The 20,913-nt window shown below is 41.2% G+C and overlaps 1 protein-coding gene across 5 annotated transcripts in view; it reads left to right on the top strand.

The window, feature by feature from the left end:
- The window catches only part of ralgapa2 (Ral GTPase activating protein catalytic subunit alpha 2), a 98,909-nt gene that overhangs the window by 21,955 nt on the left and 56,041 nt on the right, over positions 1-20,913 (top strand). For 4 of the 5 annotated variants that reach the window (XM_040048966.1, XM_040048969.1, XM_040048967.1 and 1 more), the window contains exons 4-18: positions 6,970-7,027; positions 8,378-8,421; positions 8,556-8,736; positions 8,915-9,030; positions 9,723-9,861; positions 11,702-11,910; positions 12,449-12,688; positions 12,894-13,076; positions 14,169-14,303; positions 14,405-14,553; positions 14,711-14,822; positions 15,038-15,275; positions 15,640-15,819; positions 18,729-18,875; positions 19,230-19,352. In XM_040048966.1, the coding sequence (XP_039904900.1) occupies positions 6,970-7,027; positions 8,378-8,421; positions 8,556-8,736; positions 8,915-9,030; positions 9,723-9,861; positions 11,702-11,910; positions 12,449-12,688; positions 12,894-13,076; positions 14,169-14,303; positions 14,405-14,553; positions 14,711-14,822; positions 15,038-15,275; positions 15,640-15,819; positions 18,729-18,875; positions 19,230-19,352 (2,254 nt within the window). The remainder of the gene's footprint in view (positions 1-6,969; positions 7,028-8,377; positions 8,422-8,555; positions 8,737-8,914; positions 9,031-9,722; positions 9,862-11,701; positions 11,911-12,448; positions 12,689-12,893; positions 13,077-14,168; positions 14,304-14,404; positions 14,554-14,710; positions 14,823-15,037; positions 15,276-15,639; positions 15,820-18,728; positions 18,876-19,229; positions 19,353-20,913) is intronic. The other variant, XM_040048968.1, reaches the window with a different exon arrangement.

The raw sequence follows: 20,913 nt of genomic DNA, 5'->3' as shown, positions 1-20,913 counted from the left end.
CCAGAACCAGCTTCTCAGGCCTCAGGGGAAGAGTTTGTTTATGCGCCTGTATTACTGGAGATGACTTCTCACTGACAACAGTGGCATTGAACACTGGTGCCGCTGTGGTTATGGAACAGGTTAAGGGACAGCTTTGGGACCCCTGAAACTCCGTGACCTCACCCTGACATGTCAAGTGCCATCTGGACCTGAGTCAGCAGGCTGAATTCCCCTTGTTATCCTCTCTGTCAAGCTGCCCCATCTAGATCTGAGACTTAACTTACTGACTTTTTAATAAACAAAATAAATCTATTTTTGTATAGTTTTTTGTTTTTGGAGATCACAGACTGAGAGAAATCTTTTTTTTTATAGGAATAGTATCAGCCAAAATGGCAACACACTAAAACAAGTATCAAGCAGAAAAAAAAGACTCTGAGAGAAGAGAGATCTCTGAGGTTAAACTGAGATTTATTCATGTCAGCCGTAGCATATGATTTATTTTGACCTGCATGTTTTTAAATGCCCAGGTCTGTAATTAGTAATTAATTACATAGTTTAAGTCTGTATCATGAGCAGCCATCTATAGTTCTGTTCGGCCTCGTGTAATTGCTTCATATTCTTTGTTCCTCTAAACCTCGGCTAGCGCTTCTAATAAATATAATGTGCTCAGGGCCATTTAGTTACATGATTTGTTTTACAGTCTAATTCTTCTTGACTGGCAGTTTACCCATTGGACCCCCACTGGTTATGCATAATGCAAATGTACAAAGTGTAGCTTGGGGTTGCACAGGGGAGCAGCAGATGAATCTTGATGATCTGTGCGTTGGTCCAGAATATTACAGATAAGAACATTTTTGTCACTAGTACGTAACCTGATTAAGAAGAGTTTTTAAAATGGACCCTAGAATGCTGTAGCTTGGCTTTGCCAACCAAAGAGGAAGGTGTAGCAGATGGATGAGAAGCTGGTGTTAAGGCGCTGAAGGAGTCTCATGTGCTGTTGCTGCCATCTACTGGCCACAGAGGGGAATTAAAACAGTTTTGTAACACTGTTCCCATATTTTTGGTGTTTTTCTTAAAAACAAAGAATAAAAACAAGTGTTTTGGGCTTAAAGCACCATTTAATTGGCGTTTTGTATATTTTACTTGCTTTAATTTGCATGTTAGCCAAATTTCTGTTCAGTCTTACGTGGCTCACACTGTTGTGGCATAAGCAAAGTAGGTGTGTGTAACTGACGTCTTCTCTCCGTGCTTTTCATCTATAAGTGTTTGTAATCCCAGGGCCCACTTTTGGTTGATTGAATGCAAGCACTATACATTGCACTTTATTTCCTACACTGCTTACTGTGTGTTATAATTTGAGTTTTGCCTGTTTTGTCTGGTTTTCTCATTATTGCACGTCCTTGACTGCAGTTTAAGGTAGATTAGTTCGTTATGTCTCTATTGTGTTTGGTCCTTCCTCCATATATGCTATATTCATCTCTATGATTGCCAGAAATCCCAAACGATATGCAAAGTACAACATTTCATCTAAAAGCATTGCATTGTGATTGGTGCTAGAAGCCCTTGTAGACCACATCTGTAAGCAGCATATTCTGTGTCATGTTCAGGCTCTACTGCTGGAAATCTAAGTGCGGATCATGTAAATGTGTTAAGGCTGCTGTTGGACCACAATAATGCCCTTATATTTATGCTGGAGTATGGCTGCAGATTAGTGTAACTCCAACAACATCCAGTCCTGCAGATTTTGTATTCGCCTTGTATCAGCCGGTAAATTCTTCATTGTTGTGGCTGCCATTCCAGCTCCACAGGGAGCTTTTCTGAGCTAGCTTCTCCACCTCATTCCCACTCTCCCTTCCTAATGCTCTGTGAAGAGACAGTGTTACTGTGTGCACGCACACACACAAGGCTTAAGCTGGCTACCCTGCTGTGCTACCGACTAGCATAATGTCTCTACTGGCATAAGGAGACAAAATGAAGGTGGCCAGCACAGCCTTTGCGGAGATGTAATAATCCCACTTGGGATCAATACCAAGGTGCAGCCACACGCCTGTACACGCATATTATCGAGTCTGGGGATCAGAAAGAAGTTGAATGGCACAGATAGTCATCCAGCGCCCCCTTAAAGTGATGTATGCCTTTCAGTTTCTCTGCTGTCACTGATAATGATGGGGATTTAGTCTCAGAGGACAAGAAGGGAAAGTTAAAGATGATAAGGGAAAAAGGAAGTTGTTGACAAACGGAGACACTCAAAGCCTGAGATGACTTGTGGGCCACCACAGCTCTCAGCATAATGCGGCAAAGCACAGGGTAAAGATAAAGCTCACACCATTTGTCAGACCAGTGTTATGTCCATGGCTATTAAAACACAGAGTGCTGTTAGTATATCACTTGAGTGAATTTTTTGTTTTGTTTTGTTTTTTTTATCCTGCCAATTTCTGTTTCAGTGCTAAGTTTCTTTTCCACTGTTCATATCTTTTGCTTTAGGAGACTAATATTTGCCATTTCTTTCCTGGCATGCTCACTTTCCTTCTCTCGTCTCTGTTTCGTGCACTCAAGACCAGATGAGCTTTTTATCATGCTGACCACCATCGGTTGTCTGGTTGAGTGGGTCAGAGCTGCATACGTAAAGCAGTAAAGGACAGGCTTGACCTCTGCATTGCAATCATGAAGTCTTTCTGGGTCAGTCATTAGGATTTGATGAGAAGTGAGTCATTGGAGCATTAGTTGCTCGCAATGAACTGACTGTTAACTAGCCGCATGTGCACAGCCGCACACATCTGCAGACTCCGGGCATTTTTTTCATCTTTCCAGAGGGACCCAGTTAACGGGTCGCTGCATTGAGGAATAATGATAGTCTGCTCAAAGGTTAGAGCTCGCTAATTGAGTTGTAAAACTGTTGTTGGTGAGGTGATGAGTGCTGTGTCGGGTCACAGGGTTTCACTGACAGGCTAGGCAAAGTGGAGAGAGAGGGCATTGCTTAAATAAATATATATGTGTGTGTGTGTGTATATATATTAGGGGTGCAACAATACACAAAATTCACGGTTCGGTTCGATACTTTGGTGTCACAGTTCGATATTTTTTTCGATAAAAAAATTTTCATGCCTTTTTAATTTGTCATTTATTAAAATTATACATCTATATTAACACAAACGTACAGTTTTTAAATTTAATGTTGCTGAAACAAAGGGATAAAATAATAAATCTCTGATTGAGAAATCACTCATCTTTGGAAAAGAGTTTGTTACAGAGAAATGGCTCTTTCCAAAACAAAAGCTATACGATACGCTTCTTCTGGGGTATACTCTCAGCAGCATATTAAACATATCAGGTCCCCATAAGGAGAATCATGTGCTAACGGCTGTCTAAATGACTCGGGTAAAGTTTGTAGCATGCGTGCTTGTTGTTTTTGTCTGCTTCCACTTGTCTTTGCACTAGGACAGGCATGGGCAAACTACGGCCCGGGGGGGCCACATGCGGCCCGTCAAACGTTTTGATCCAGCCCGCCAAACTTGAAAAAAAATTAATAAATTAACCTTGTTAATGTTTTATTTCCCCTGCAATTCTGATGTGATGAAGCTTCCCTGGAGTAAGCTTGTTAACGTCACCACAGATGGATCTCCGAATTTAACGGGAAAAAACGATGGCCTGCTGAGGAGAATCCAGAATAAAGTGAAAGATGAAAACCCTGACCAGGATGTCATTTTTCTCCACTGCATCCTCCACCAGGAATCTCTGTAAATCGGTGTTACAGCTGAATCATGTTGTGAATCCTGTGGTGAAACTTGTCAACTTCATACGCGCACAGGGACTTCAGCACCGTCAGTTCATTGCGTTCTTGGAGGAAACTGATGCGGATCACCAGGACCTGCTTTATCACTCCCGTGTCCGCTGGTTGAGTTTGGGCAAAGTGTTTCAACGAGTGTGGGAGCTCAAAGAGGAGATTGGCGTGTTTTTGGAGCGGCAGGGGAAGACTGAGGAATTTCCTGAGCTGAGCAACAAGAGCTGGATGTGTGACTTTGCGTTTGCTACGGACGTATTTTCACACTTGAATGAGCTCAACGTGAAACTGCAGGGGAAGGAGCAGTTTGTGCATGACATGCACACAAACGTGAAAGCCTTCAAATCAAAGCTGGCTTTATTCTCCAGGCAGATTTTGAACAAGTCATTCACTCATTTTCCTACACTAGCCACGCTGAAAGAGGCCGGAGCAAAAGTAAAGAAATACAGTGAGTCACTGGATGCACTGCACGGAGAATTCTGCTGTCGGTTTTTGGATTTCGATAAAATTGACAAGTCACTGGCCTTTCCTCTGTCACAAGACCCCGAAACAGCTCCAGAGGAGCTTCAGCTCGAACTCATCGACCTTCAGTCCGACCCTGCCTTAAAAGAGAAGTTCAGCTCTCTGAAACTAAATGACTTCTATGCTTCACTCAATGATGCCGCGTTTCCAAATCTAAGGCGAAAAGTGCAGATGATGTTGGCTTTGTTCGGCTCTACCTTCGTGTGTGAACAGACATTCAGCGTCATGAACATCAACAAAGCCAGCCACAGATCCAAGTTAACAAACCTACACCTCAGATCCATCCTGAGAATCGCCACAACAAAACTAACTCCAGACTTTGATGCGCTGGCTAAAAAAGGAGACCAACAACACTGCTCCCATTAAAATGTGTGTGTCTCCGTGATACGCACGTTGTTAAAATGAACAGTGCGCGCAGATCAAATATAACGCTTCACAGACTGACTTGATGCAACTGTTTCGTTCTTGCACTGGTCGTTGTTGACTTTTGGCACCAATGAAACAAATTGAATAAAAGGAACAGGACAAGTACATCTGCATTTCCTACCGTTTTTGGGAAGAAAAAAAAAAAAAGAGTCAGGAGGAGAGTGATGTGATATCCTGAAGGATAACAGAACTTTCAGTGCTTTAAAATAAAATGTTCATCTATTTGATTTTCAGTGTTTAAAGAGTAATTTCGAAGTCAGAGATTTTATTGTAATGCTTTTCTTCATTTTCATTGGAAATTAAAGCACATGTTTTCTCCATATCCCAAGATGTGTATTTTTTCCCCCAATGAGGTGATGTTTTCAAAGCATGCCATCTATCTGCTCCTGTTCCGGCCCCTTTGTCAAATGTTACAACTCAATGTGGCCCACGAATCAAAAAGTTTGCCCACCCCTGCACTAGGATGATGTCGGAGTAAATGTGCAGTCATATTCGTTGTGTTCCCACTAGTGCTGTCAACATTAATCTCGTTAAAATGACGTTAACGCCACAACACGGCAAACCTCTGTTAACGAGTAACCGCGGATTGCCCCGTGCATGGGGCTGGATGGCGTCAACACGTTAACAAGCTAACTGCGCTAACGCACTAGTTCCCACCGATTGAGCATTGCGTGGCACATCCGACCTAGGTCGTGTCCAAATTCATGGGCTGCATCCTCCTGAGGCCGCATTTGTAGACCGATTACGTCACAGCGACGCGCCGAAGGCTGTCCAAATTCGTAGACTCCTCCGAATGCAGCCGACAAATGCGTCGCTCCTTTTCCCCGAATTTGAAGGATGGGTCGGGTGTGTCCTTCGTGGCCCACCATATCCCAGAATTCATAGCGCGACCCAGCCAAACTCCAGTTTCCAACAATGGCGGCCGCTACTAAGTTTTAAAATTACTCATACTATTCTTTCTGGGTCACAAAATAAACTTTTAACATATTTTCAGGCGAGAAAGTAGTTGTGTAAACATCAAATATCTGCTCTGTTTATCAAGATATCGCATATTTGCAAAAGTGCTTCGACGTTTTCGGAGACGTCTGCTACCCACCAGCTCGATAGCTAGCCGGGAGCTCGAGGGTTACTGATGCGGCCGAGAACTGCACAACTCCCGGCACATCATTTTCTGATCACCGCGGACTTTCGCTGCTCGGGTTAAACGTAATACATAAGTCACTTAGACAACCTAAAAATGTTATTGTTGGGCTTTTTTCAGTGTTTTATTTGTTCGTGAGTAAATCGGTTTGGCTGAGATTGAAATTATTAGATTAGATAAAATAAAACTTTATTAATCCCCTGGGTGGGTTCCTCCTTGATTTTTACACAGCTGACTAAACGTCAAACAGAAAACTGATTAAACAGAAGTATGAGACAGTTGAGAATTTACGCCAGTGTCCTGTTATATTTTAGATAGCAAGGAGCAGACGGCTGAGTTTATTAAACTCCACCGAGACAGCGGTGACACTAATCAGAAGGCTAGACCGTCCAATTCCACGGCCATTTACTTCCGGCCTACCCGACCTTCTGAGGACCCGGCCCACGTAGACCGCGAAGGCCGGGTCCTCAGGAGGATGCAGCCCATGAATTTGGACACGACCATACTGTTTTACTTTTGTCCATGACGCGCTTACCATCAGGGTCATGCTTCACATGAAAACCAAGATAGTTCCAAAGGCCAGATCTGAATGAGGGTGGGGGAGGTTCAATTTCGGGTAGCGTTGAGGCAGTTGCCATGTTGCAACGATCTTAGCTTCTGTCTTGCTAGCTTGCACTGCGCTCAGTGGATCTGCACTCGACAGTGCAGCCTAGGCGGAGTAGTCGAACGCAGATCCACTGAGCGCTCAACACAGACAGCATCGTCAGAAGAAAAGTTTGATAAAATAAATAAAACATTTTGTATTGTTCGATACATATGCATACCGAACTGAAAGCACTGTATCGAGCGGTTCAATATCGATACGAGTATTGTTGCATTGTTGTGTATATATGTATGTATATGTGTGTTTTGGTCAAAAATGGGTTGACTTGGAAATTCAGCAAAGAATTATTTGTTTTAGAAATCCAGAAAACATAACTGGAATAAATGGGTGTTTTTCCCAATTTGTCATTCATCAGCTAGCTACCAGAATTGTTTGTCACAGCTGACGCAGGTACTGTTCTCTACCACTCTAATCACTCCTCTAAAGCTAATCATGACATGTCCTGTTTTTCATCAGAAAATCCTGCAGAATCTGCCTGAGAAGATCTACAACAGATGGCAGTTTCACAGTATAGGTATGCACGTAACGTTTTTCCACTTTATCAAACATTTTGCACTTGCTTGAATTCTAACAGTTTTCTTTGTAACACCTGACAGGTAGGTGTACGCTTTGTATTTCTTTACACGTAAGGACAAAAAAATATCACCAGGACCAAGCCTTAACCTTTAATAATGAGGAGGAAATAATTAGTCTGAGAAGGGGATGTAAATGGGAAATGCAAATTAACACTTCATTTGAAATGCAAATAAGTAATTGAATTATGCATGATTTCAGTCCTGCACAAAAAAGGAAAACCCTTGCAAGAAGCGATAACCCCAATTATAACTGTTTTTCGTCAGCCGTTGGCAGCTAAACAGTCCAGGTTGAGATCACTGTTGCAGATTTGCCTTCCCCCTCCCCAGGCTTGTAATTTTAAATATCAACACTTATCTTTGGGTGGATGTCCCAGACATATTCACCATTTTTGTCCATCTGGACCACAAATCCGCGCAGGTTTAAAGCTTCCTCTTAGCCTTTCTTGCACTCGCATAGAATTTTCTTTTCCACACATCAGTTCAGGTGTCACTGGTCAAGATCCAGTGCTGTTATATGTGTACTTCAGCCTGGTTAACTTTTTCTTTCACATAATTTTTAGCGTGCTGTATCCAGAACCGTTACTAATGGAAATACAGCACCTTGTGACATATTCTTTGTGGTGAGTAGAGTAGCTCAAGAATTACATTAATGACTTGGTGGTTTTGGCCTTTTAGTTTGGAGATGCAGGGTCACAGGTACTTCACTCGTACCTTTTAAGATGCTGAAGGAAATGTGCACAGCCCACAACCCATGAAAGGACTGCTCTGTGCTTCCGTGTTCAGTATTCTGATGAGAGGACCAGACAAAAGTAAGGGCCTGTTGATCAGGACTTTAAGACACCTGTTCAGCGGTTTGGCTTTTACACTAACAAAACCCGATTCTTAATCTTAATCATCACCTTAAAATCAATATTAGGACCAGTCAAAGTGTTTTCCAGCCCGCAACGTCCTCAAAAGAGACTGCTGCCTGTCAAGAGCATGTCCTAAATCACACACGCACAGACATGCAGAGCTCTTCCTCCCGAGATATTTAGCAATCAGAGCGATGTCTCATTTGATTACAGTGGAACCAGATTGGCTTCATAAATGTGTGTCGCTGCCAACTCGTGTTAATTTTCATCAGGAAAATATGAAGCCTTGCCACTCTACCCACTAGTTTGTCAAGACCACCCATCAAGGTCAATTCTTCTGAGTTGAGATGACAGCTTTGTGCGGTTTCTCTTTCCTTGCTGTGCAGAAGAAAATTTGAATAGCGGTTTTTGACCGTTGTCACGTTTTCTATCCTCCAGGTTCTATTCTCAAAAAGCTTCTGCACACTGGAAATTCATTCAAAGTAAGTGCCCAATTTGAGCTTTTAAAATCTTGGCACACAAAGATGGACTGAACATATTTTTTTAGTTGAATGGATTGTTAAAATTAGCCTCCTTTTGAATATGCATAAAAATGACCTTTTCTCCCCCTGTCTAGATTCGCTGTGAGGGGATCCGTCTCTTCCTGCTGTGGCTGCAGGCCCTAAGGGACCACTGTGCAGAGGAGCAGTTCCTCATCTTTGCCTGTCTGGTGCCAGGATTCCCCGCTGTGCCCTCCTCCAGAGGGCCGTGCACCCTCGACACAATCATTTACAACCCTTTCTCCAACCCCCCAGATGGTGAGAAAAGACGAGCACATTACACATTATGTATTCACATTTAAATGACCATAGATTTTATTACATTTGTACATGCTGAGGATTGCCACTGAAATTATGTAAAGTACCCAGTTATAATACTGGGTAGGTTTATTTTCTGTCATTAACTCGGGTCCTTTCTTTCTGTTGATTTGAGCAGCCAAGGTGGTGCCTGAGGAGATCACCCCACTGGTTCCAGCTGTGGCAGGTGAAAAAGCTGCAGATGACCTGACCTGTTATATCCTAGAAATACTGCTTAAGTACATGGTCATCCAGGTAATAACTCACTTTGTCTGACAGCAGCAAGAATAGTAATGTTATCATAACTAACCCTGCCTGCAGGACATTCTTGGATGTGCTTGATGGCTGCTTTACCCCACTTGTTGTTGGGGTTCCTTCTAATACTTTTAGATTAAGTATTTTAGTTGAGTATTTCTTTCATCATCAAAATATCAACTTTAACCCAGCACATTTTATGAAGTCAGCAGCTAAACTATTAATTCCTCATGTTCTGTACAGTTAGTTCCTCAGACACAAACATTTTCAGTGACTAGATTAAGTTGTGTTATAAAATTTGCGCAAATGCACTTGCATACTTAAATTAAATGCCTTTTATATGCAAATGCTTTTTCTGTCTTTAATAGACAGCCGTGTCATGGAAGTGCTCAACAAATGTGAACATACTCTGTTCTGGCTTCATCTTTCATTTGTTTTCATGATTGGGTCTCCTCCATGTATTGTGCCACTGTAAGATAAAAAGTAAATTCAGTTGTTAAGTCTAAAGTTTTTCATCATATTTGGCCTCAAATCAAACAGTTTATGTCTATGTACTTTTTTTTTTTTTTTTAATCTTAGAGGAACCTTCATGCTATTGTGTTGCAAACAATATACTGTCGCTGTGATGTTGGAAGCATCTCCTCTCTCTGTAGCCTGACCTTGTCTGCCTTATTGTGCTGTCTGTCTGCCAGGCATCCAGTTTAGAATGGAAGAACAAAGAGAACCAGGACACAGGCTTCAGGTTTCTCTTCACCCTGTTCAAGAAGTACTACCTTCCACACTTATTTCCCTCCTTCACCAAGCTCACAAACCTCTACAAGCCTTTATTAGGTAAGCCCACAAACCCAAACTATGTATATATAACAAACCGGATTCCAAAAAAGTTGGGACACCAAACAAATTGTGAATAAAAACTGAATGCAATGATGTGGAGATGGCAAATGTCAATATTTTATTCAGAATAGAACGTAGATGACAGATCAAAAGTTCAATCTGAGAAAATGTATCATTTGAAAGGAAAAAGATGTTGATTCAAAATTTCACGGTGTCAACAAATCCCAAAAAAGTTGGGACAAGTAGCAATAAGAGGCTGGAAAAAGTAAATTTGAGCATAACGAAGAGCTGGAAGACCAATTAACACTAATTAGGTTAATTGGCAACACTATTGGGTATAAAAAGAGCTTCTCAGAGTGGCAGTGTCTCTCAGAAGCCAAGATGGGTAGAGGATCACCAATTCCCACAATGTTGCGCAAAGACTTTGCAGTTATCATCATCAACTGTGCATAACATCATCCGAAGATTCAGAGAATCTGGGACAATCTCTGTGCGTAAGGGTCAAGGGCGTAAACCCTTACTGGATGCCCGTGATCTCCGGGCCCTTAAACGACACTGCACCACAAACAGGAATGCTACTGTAAAGGAAATCACAGAATGGGCTCAGGAATACTTCCAGAAACCATTGTCAGTGAACACAATCCACCGTGCCGTCCGCCGTTGCCAGCTGAAACTCTACAGTGCAAAGAAGAAGCCATTTCTAAGCAAGATCCACAAGCTCAGGTGTTGTCACTGGGCCAGGGATCATTTAAAATGGAGTGTGGCAAAATGGAAGACTGTTCTGTGGTCAGACGAGTCACGATTCAAAGTTCTTTTTGGAAATGTGGGACGCCATGTCATCTGGACCAAAGAGGACAAGGACAACCCAAGTTGTTATCAATGCTCAGTTCAGAAGCCTGCATCTCTGATGGTATGGGGTTGCATGGGCAGCTTGCATGTCTGGAAAGGCACCATCAATGCAGAAAAATACATTCAGGTTCTAGAACAACATATGCTCCCATCCAGACGTCATCTCTTCCAGGGAAGACCCTTGATTTTTCAACAAGATAATGCCAGATCACATTCTCATTCCTCATCATAAAGAGGAAGGTGCGACAAAGAAGGCCCAAGACGATAATACAGTTAGAGGCCTGTATTAGACAAGAATGGGAGAGCATTCCTATTTCTAAACTTGAGAAACTGGTCTCCTCGGTCCCCAGATGTCTGTTGAGTGTTGTAAGAAGAAGGGGAGATGCCACACAGTGGTGAAAATGGCCTTGTCCCAACTTTTTTGGGATTTGTTGACACCATGACCTTTTGAATCACCATATTTTTCTCTTAAAATGATAAATTTTCTCAGTTTAAACTTTTGTTCCGTGATTTATGTTCTATTCTGAATAAAATATTGACATTTGCCATCTCCACATCATTGCATTCAGTTTTTATTCACAATTTGTTTAGTGTCCCAACTTTTTTGGAATCCGGTTTGTATGTTTATTAGTATGTTTATTTACAAAAGGAGTATTCTCTCAAGTTACACACAGTGTACATCAGCTACTCTTTCTTTACTTATTATTTTCCCGTAACACAGAAAATAAGATAAGTGTGCAGAAAATAGTTTCCTTAATAAAAACAGTGACGGCTTTACTCGTGAGCAGCAGTTTCATGAAATACAGGAAATGATGAAATCATATCCTGTTTCATCATTTAAATGAACAATTTGATTTCGTGGGAAAAACTCTGACTTCACCACAGCCACTCATTTAATCTTTATTATCTTTGTCTTTTTCTCCCACTGTTTTCCATTTTTAACCGCCCCTCTGCCCTCAACTCTTCATCCACTGTGTTACTCCATCAGACCTCCCCCACCACAGACCAAAACCCTTGTATGTGCCAGTGACACGGAACAATGAGAGCACCTTCTGCACAAGGGATCAGTACCTAGCACCTCGTGTGGCCTTCATCACCTGGCTTGTCACTTTCTTCCTGGAGAAGAAGTACATCAGCAGTGCTGCTTCAGCGCAGAGCGCAAAGAACGGCACCGAGGTCATTCCCAAACTCATCCAGGTGAACACACAGTACCCTGTGTTGGATTCTTCTTTCTCCATTCTGTTATTCCAAGATCTTCTTTATCCTTCAGATGTTTTTGTAGCACACCATCTTTAGCAGTAGAATAAAGACATCTGGGGTTTATGTTTCTGAACAAGTATTCATGCATTTATTCATTCCTAGATGTTATTTTACCTCTATATAAAGCACATAGTTGATAAACAGCTTCACAAGTAATACAGCATTCAAACTAAGATTATAGCTGAAATAAAATCGTGATGACGACGATCAGGAGTCATGGAGGTTTTATTTCAGACTGCAACAGTTCTGTCACTTTCAAGTTAAATCAGTCATGGAGAAAATAAATGGATTTTTATGTGATTTATCCACAGACAAATGCTGCATACATACTACAGTGTTTCATTTCCCTTTAAAAATGCTATAAAATACAACTAACAGCCAAGTAATCTGTGCTGAAGGAGACTGTAGTGGTCCGTGTGAGGAGGTACCCCCTACTGCATACTGAAGGACTCTCGTTCCTGGCTGTGTTTTCCAGACTGTCACTGCAGGCAGTAGCAGCCAGGAGAAGGATAAGACATCAGATGGGGACGCAAACGGACCAGCGGGGGAGCCTGAGAAGAGCCACTCCAACAGTAGCACCCTGTCAGATCGACGAGCCAGCGATTCCAGTTTGTGTAGCGTTGAGGAGGAGCACCGCCATGTTTATGACATGGTGCAGTCCATTCTGCTCTCCACCCGGGACAATGTGAACTTCGTCAACGAGATCTTCCACCAGGTGGAGCATTTCTGTCTTCTGTTGCAACCTTTGCCAGTATTTTCTATTTTGTTCTGTTGGAAGATGCCTCTAACAAGTAACACGGACTGTGTCGCCCTCTGCTGGCCTTTTCATTAAATTACAGATTCACATTTAAAACTAACTTTAATCCTAATGAGCCATGGTTTCTTTCTTTCTTTCTTTCTTGTTAATTTGTTTTGCAAAGGCTTTCTTGTTGCCATCCTGTGAGGCTTCTGCAACCAGGAAGGTCATCAAAGTGTACAGGAAGTGGCTCCTGCAGGAGAAACCCTCTTTCATGGCAGAGCCCGACAGAACTGCTCGGGAAGATGAAGTGGACGAATGCTCCGAACAGATTATCAGCACCGAGACAAATAACATGCACGTGCAAGTAAGTAATACAGAAAGATGAATAAGTTTGCATTAACCTGTCACATATATAACGACTAAGTTGTATAAAAATCAGAGTTATGCCCTTGTGTTTTTTCCCCATGCTTTCAAAAACCCATCTTACAGGTAGTTTTTGCAGGCCTGTATCAGACTTGGTACAATTTGAGTTGAGAATCTTACAGAAAAAAACATTTAATTACTAACAATTGTGGAATAATCAGAAATGCAATAAAAATATTATTAGTTATTCACTTTCATTGTTAGACATATCTTTTCTGTTATTTGTAAACATTGATCTACCTATAAATCATATGCCTCAATAACTTAATTACAACAACATTTAAAGTGCATATTTTTACTTCAAAGCAATTAGCAGCTTTATTTTTTATTCACAGAAACTACCTGCAGCCTGTATCGATCATGCAAACGTCCAGAAATAGTGTCCTGTCTCTGCAGCCTATTGTGAGCCCCAGTTAATGGTGTAGAATGATAAAGGTGCACCAGACTGAGAAATAAACACTAAAACCCTTTTGACCATTAAAACGAACCTGTAACATGCAAATGATACGATGCATTTATGTGCATAAAACCAGCTTACGTTGATTAACTGGCCTTAGTCATGCAGTTTGTGTATACAAATACATAGAAAAAAGAAACAGTCCTTGGGATAGTGCTTTTACTTATTTGAGTTAAATATTTTAATCAATCATCATATAGATGTTACCAATCATGTTACCCTACTTAGTTTATAGACCAAGTTTAATCAAGATTGAACCAGTCGTGTAGAAGTTTGGAGAAGAAACACACAGAGCTACATACGCTACAGTTGTTACAGGATGATGATGATGAATCAGAATTTATAATAAAATAAAAATAAATGATTTGTGATTTAGCACTATAGGCTTTCTAGCAGCTACTCTGATATTGAAGAAGATCAAAACACAGAACAGCTGAGGTAAAAATAATAATTATGACCAGAGTGGATGTATTTTATTAACAAAAAAGGTATTTTCTATAAAGACTACAGCACCGGTCTTAATAAATTAGTTTACGTCTACTGTGAATTTGACTGGCCGGCCTTGTCTTCTACCAGATGATGGAGAGTCACAGTCACAAGCGGTCGTCCAGCTGGGGTAGGACCTACTCGTTCAGCAGTGCCATCAATCAGGGCTTCATCACCGAGGAGGAGAACAGGAACATCAAAGCCGGCATCCAGCCAACACTACAGGTATATCTGTGTTCATAACCTCTGATGGTTGGAGTCAGTGTTTTTCCAGTATTGTTGTTGTCTTAATTACTTTATGTTTGCACACATTTACGTTCGTGCAGGTGTTTCTGACCAGTTCATCCAACGTGTTTCTGTTGGAGCCATGCCAGGATGTACCAAAACTCCTGGAAAATCAGGTTGAGGTGTGCAAGGGTGTTCTTAGCATCTATCGGCATATGATCATGGAGCACTCCATGAATACACAGACGTGGTTAGTAGTATGTTTAGATGTGCAAATTTATTTATTTATTTATTTATTTTTATTTTTTTAAAAAGGTTTTTGTGATTTTTATCCCTTTTTTTTTTTTTTTTTTTAAATCGAATTCAATTGACATTATTGTAATTTATTTACTGTCCATGTTCTGCAGGGAGCAGATGTTGCAGGTACTACTGAGAATCACAGAGGCTGTGATGAAGAGGCCACAGGACAACCAAAGAAAAGACAGCTTTGCTGAAAGTTTAGCATCTTTGCTTTTTAGGGTATGGTTGCATTTAGTTTGTTACACGCTCTCTGATAAACAGGCAGTGATAGAGATGGATCTGTCATCACCTCTGTTCTTTGGCTCTGAATACAGTGCGATTTGTCTTTATTTGTACACGTGCTATCAAGCCTGCTCTATATTTAGCGTGTTTGTGTCTCACTGTATGTGTAACTTGGTGCTAATTCATCATGTCTTTTCTCCTCCTGCATCCAGACCATCATTGTGGCGTGGGTACGAGCCAACCTGTGCGTATTTATCTCCCGGGAGCTTTGGGATGAGCTGCTGGCAGTGCTGTCCTCTCTTACCTGCTGGGAGGAGCTGGTGACAGAATGGGCCAGCATCATGGACTCGCTTACGGCTGTGCTGGCACGCTCCGTTTATGGCCTGGACATGGCCAACCTGCCTCTGGACAAACTCAGTGAACAGAAGGAGAAGAAGCAGAGAGGACGTGGTGAGAGGACAAAATGGGAAAAGATGAGGAGATTAGAGTGGCTTTAATTTGATTGGAAGGATGACACTGTTTATTTTTTGTCTTTTGTTTTTCTTTGTGTGCTTGACTAACTCTGACCAGTACGATTCAGTACACGTGTTTGACCTGTTTTAAAGGTGTCATGCTTAAAAGTGACCTATGTAAGGTTAAAACGATAATTCTGCCAGCTACTCTGTGTTGTTTAAAGTCAAATAAAAAGGGTTGGCCCATTTAATTTTCATTCTTGTTTTTTCAGCTCTAGGTGAATCTAAATGTTTAGTTTTGTTCATTACAAAATGCCCTTGAACACTTCACCACTCACTAAGTTTTGTTCCTCGTATGTCAGGAGTGATCCAGGACTCTCAGAAGGCAGCAGCAGTTGCACGCTCATTCTCCCTGAGCTGGAGGAATCATGGGGAACAGGGCGGGCCACCAGTACAGGAGCCCATGAGGACTCGCTCAGCCACTACTTCAGGAGCACCGGGTGTGGAGAAGGCCCGGAACAATGTCCGACAGAAGGCCTCTGGTAAGTAAGCTGTGGCTCGTATGAGCCATATACATTTAAAGCAGACATAAAATGAATTGAATACTTGGCTTTATATAAAACATTAGCATTAAAGGCACTGACAGGTGAAGAGAATGACTCGGATTATCTTGTTATGATTGCATTTTTTTTTAGATGCATTTAGGCTGATGCGTTAGAAGCAGGAAACAAAGCTGTGTTTTAAATGTGTTGTTATTGTTTTTTTTTAAAGCATTGTTCCATACGCACAGAGTATTATCTTCAGCTTTTGTGTGAGTCTCTAACACCATACTGATAACCCTTTGAAGCACAACTTTAGACCGCAGGGTTTATCAGACAGTATTATTGTGTGTGAAAGTCTTCAGACAGGTCCGTGTGTACACTGGCCCAGGTGTCTCTGAAAGCCCTGACACCAAAGACAAAGAGGCCAGCAGATGGCACCTATTGTTTCCCTCACATGTCACTACCCAGTGTCAACATGTTTCCATGTCAACTGGATTGTAGGCATACAGCACAGTCCCCCTGACAGCATGTCAGAGGCCAGCTTTGGACTCTGCAAACACCCCATATCTGATGAGAAAGTGGCAGGCTAATTATAAGTTGAGCAGTGGAGTAGTAAGAAGCTACAGTGTCTGGCTTGCTCCTCTTAATTTTGTCTAGACAGAATCTTAATGTGGGGGATAAAACACAGAGATGATCCCTTTTTGTTCCCTGGCCTTCCGCCTCACCAATTACCGCCAATGTTCTGAAATGACGAGCTCATTGAGCGAGGAGCAGACGTAATTGTGCCTGGATGACATCTTAGAAGGGGCGTGTGTGTGTGTGTGGTGTAGGTATTACTCGTGTTGTGGGGGCCTAAATTTGTTTGTCTACACAGTCTCATTATGGAGACGTGTCTTCCCTATGGAGGCGAAAAGCAAGAGCCCGTAATATAAATCGCACACATTTAAAGGTTCAAGTAAGGTCACTTTTAAGGTTGTGGTGTGTGTGCGTGTGTGTGCGTGTGTGTGCGTGTGCATGCGCGCGTGTTCTCGATCTATTATGCGTCCCATGCACATGTTTATCCACCTATTATGCTGGTCTGTTTATTTGTATCTGCGTGCAAGCAAAGATGGACATGAAACACTACTGCTTGAAATTCCCTTCCCTTTCTTTGGCCTAATTGGATTTCTCCCACATTGATCTTCAAAGGCCGAGCAGCCCTCCTCCCTACTCCTCAAGAGAAGGCCCACACATCAATTGCATGGCAGTTTTTGATAGTTTCATTAAGAGTGTAATTAATGCTCATTAATATGCATAAATGGGATGCAGTGGTGGGCTGGAGGAGACGATGTATCTCTCTCACTGAAAGGCATAATTAAAGTGTGCTGAAAGCAGAGAATAGAACTGTCCTCTTTCTCTGCTCGCTTTGAGATTAAACCTGAAGTGCTATCCAGGCACAATGGCAATGCCTCAGCATTGACAACTGTCAAAACTTGGTTGCACTTAAGCATGCAAATGCAAACTAATATTGTTCTGAGATCATGTCTTGATAACGAAGGAAGGGGCTCAAAAATTCATTACAGTACTCATTAAGCTTCTACAGCTTCAAGGACCCAGTTGAACCGGCTCTCAGTCTGCCAGAGATGAGATGGTTATCAGGTCTTATAGAATAATGCAGAGAGTGAGATCAAATGTTTTCTGCTTAGCGTGTACACGGGTAATTATTTTTATTAATTTTTCATTTTTTACTGCATAGTGTGTGTAGCCCTGCAATACTGGCGACCTGCCCAGGGTGTACTCCGACTCTCACCCTGTAACACCTGGATACACAGCAGCCATCCTGCCTTGTACTGTATATGTGTGATGGATAAGTTCTGTTGCTCTCTTTCTTAGGTTGCCCTTGAAAGAGAGAGAGAGAGTGTGTGTGTGTGTGTGTGTGTGTGTGTGTGTGTGTGTGTGTGTGTGTCTCAATGAAAATTTTAACTACACAAATTTTTATCATCATCATTTGAATCTGCATGGATTTAGGGGAGAGTACTAGTCTATAGACTGATATGTGTTTCAGCTGATAAGGAGCAAAAAATCAGTTTGAAAATACTACAGATACTCCACACTGGAAGTCAAGTATTGCCATTTACAAATATGTTACTACATGTCAGAAAATGTATCTTTTAATTTAAAATGAATGTCAGCTGTATGTCATTATTATTTAGGAATAAATTAAAAAGCCTCCTCATGATCTTAAAAGGGTCACGCGGCTTTTAAATAATAATAATAATAATAATAATCAGTTCACTAAATTCAGAACCAAGACTTCGCTGATCTTTGTTTTTGCTTTTTGGAGGAAAACTTTAGCATTCGTGCTCATTTTCTATATAGTTTCTTTACTTCTGTTGCACATTTAAAACCAGAGATTTTCACAGTAAAATAAAATCTAAAATTGACATAGTGCAGAATCAGTGTTTCTTCATTATCTGAGAAATGTGTATTACCAGTTTTTTTATTTTATTGTCTTCCAGGCGTTTTGATTTCTTTCCCTCGTGATTTCTATTTGGTAGATTTTGTGGTATTGCTGTGCTGATTTGTGTTATGATTTTCTATATTTTTTCTGTATAAAATCTTTAAATCTCACTTTTGTGACAGTGTCCCTTTATTTTTATTTATTTTTTTGACTGGTTTTAAAATATTTTCTCTCTTAAAGCCGTTTTATTTTAACCTGTGACTCACATGCGACTATATTTGGATCAAACTCTGGTGCTGCTGGTCTTCAATTGCTCCATTTTCACGATCAGAATTGAATTTATTAGCAGAAGCTTCTTTGCAGCATTTTGTACTTTACTATCATTGAATATTTGCTTCTTTCCTTTACCTTTTTTCTCTTCCCACTGTCTCTCTTCTTTTTCCTCTTCTTTCTCCTTCCCTGATGGAAGCTAAGCGAAGCCAGTCCATCAGCAACTGTGTTCATCTATACGAGGCTTTGCCCACTACTAAAAGTGTTCCTATGCTGCTCCACACTGTGAGCTCTTTCTTGCCTGGTATCTCTTCTGGTAACTCTGCTTGCTCTCACAGACTCTCAGGTAAAGTATTGTGAGAGCTGCATGTGTTTGCATGTTGCGTGACCTTCGCCCAGCCTTTCCCATTCATATTCAGTCACAGTCTCTCGTATAGCACTCTGAACTTTTTATTTAATCCATGTTGTTGGATGATCTGACTAATGCATTTCTCAAGATTGCCCCGGTGCCTTGTGCTGTTCTTAACAAGTGTATGTATCACCGTTGCATGTTTGCATGCCCTGTTTTTCCTCACCATGTTTCATATGTGTGAAATCTTTGTCTGTACAGTGTCTGCAAGTCATATTCCAGTGTGTTTCCATGATATTTGATCCGTATTGCACCTCTGCCTGACCATGTCTTTGTCTTCCCGACTGTCAGATGTGGAGGAGTGTCAGCTGTCAGAGTGTGGGGGAGAGGAGGAGCTGGGAGGCAGAGACAGTCCTCTGCCGCGTAGCAGCAGCACCTCAGACATCACCCAACAGCTGTCTGAGACCTTACCAGGTATATACAAGCACAAAGCACTTTTTAATCTTCTGTATACACTCACTGAATACTGTATTAGGTACACCCTACAAGTACCAGATGTTTTTCCAATCATCTGCTGTCCAATTTTGCTGAGACTGTTCAAGGTGTAGCCTCAGTTTCCTGCCGCTGTAGCTCATCTCCTTCAAAGTTTCAGTTATTGGCATTCAGAGATGCTCTTCTGCACACCCTGGTTGTAATTAGAGGTTATTTGAATTATTGTTGCCTTCCTATCCACTTAAAGCAGTTTGGCACTTACTGAGAACTCTTGCTCACTGGACAATTTCCTTTTATAGGCCTATTCAACTATTTTCAGTGGAATTACTCCTCTTTTATTCAGTTTGTGTGTTCAGCTGTGATACAAATTAACCCTGCAGTTTCTTTATAAAAGAGAAGTAATCTGTCACTTCAGTTGTCTATTACATCACTATCCAGTGCAATATTACGGTATTAATCTTATTTGGTTTTTCAAAGCAATACAAAAAAAGCAAATAACAGCTTGTTTTTCACAGTTAAAATTTTAACCTCGTGATAAAAAGGATATGGAAAAACAGGCCAAACACCAAATTGAATTTTTCTGTTTAGTCTGATTTTCATAAACAGGACGTTACTGACTTCTTTACACTTTATAAGCTTGGAGCAGAAACGGCTGATATAATCGTGCAGCTCGAGTTTGCAAATGAGTTTGAACATCATATATTTGCACATACATGTACAAAAACAACCATTTAGAAAAAACAGCTCTGTAAGCAAATTAAAGAAAGGTAAAATTCATTATTCTTCTTTTCAACTAGATAATGTGAGAGTGGACTTATATAGTGTGAACACTTTTTATTATTTACATTACAGTCAACTGGAATTTTTCATTTTAGCAGCTAAGCCTGATATGTTTGATTTTTAAGCATGAATAGTTAAACAGACCTTAAACTTGTATGTCAGAGATCTTTGATGTTATCATTGTTTAAGTGATGAGACGGTGGAGTTATGAGCCAGTGCTAGTCAGCTTGGGTTAGAAGCTGCATTGCACAGAAACAGGTGTCTGCTAATTATTTCAGAGATGTTGTACATCCACAGAGTATTCACAGCATTCCCACGGCTGGAATAAAGCTGCCACGTTAACGCCCTATTCCAAATAGATTCAATTCATTTATCACAATAAAATTCTGCACACACTAGTGAAGTGAAAAAGTTGCTTGAAATTATGGCAAATTTATTTAAAAAATTAAAGTATTCACAGCTCTTGCTTAATAATTTGGCAGCAATTGCAGCCTCAAGTCTTTTTGAGTATGATGCTTCAAGGTTGGCGCACCTATTTTTTTGTAGGGGGAGGGGCAGTTTCTCACATCCTTTGCAGAAACTGTCAAGCTTGGTCTGAATCAGGAGCTTTGGTGCACAGCCATTTTCAGGTCTCTCCATAGTTGTTCAGTCAGTTTCAAGTCTGGACTCTGGCTGAGGCACTCGGGGCATTCAGAGAGTCTCAAAGCCACTCCTTTGGCTGTGTGCTTACGTTTCTTGTCCTGTTGGAAGATGAACCTTCAGC

Source organism: Simochromis diagramma, unplaced genomic scaffold (assembly GCF_900408965.1).
Source record: "Simochromis diagramma unplaced genomic scaffold, fSimDia1.1 OVJJ01000305.1, whole genome shotgun sequence".
Lineage (NCBI taxonomy): Eukaryota > Metazoa > Chordata > Actinopteri > Cichliformes > Cichlidae > Simochromis > Simochromis diagramma.
This window is presented reverse-complemented; position numbering and strand designations above follow the sequence as displayed.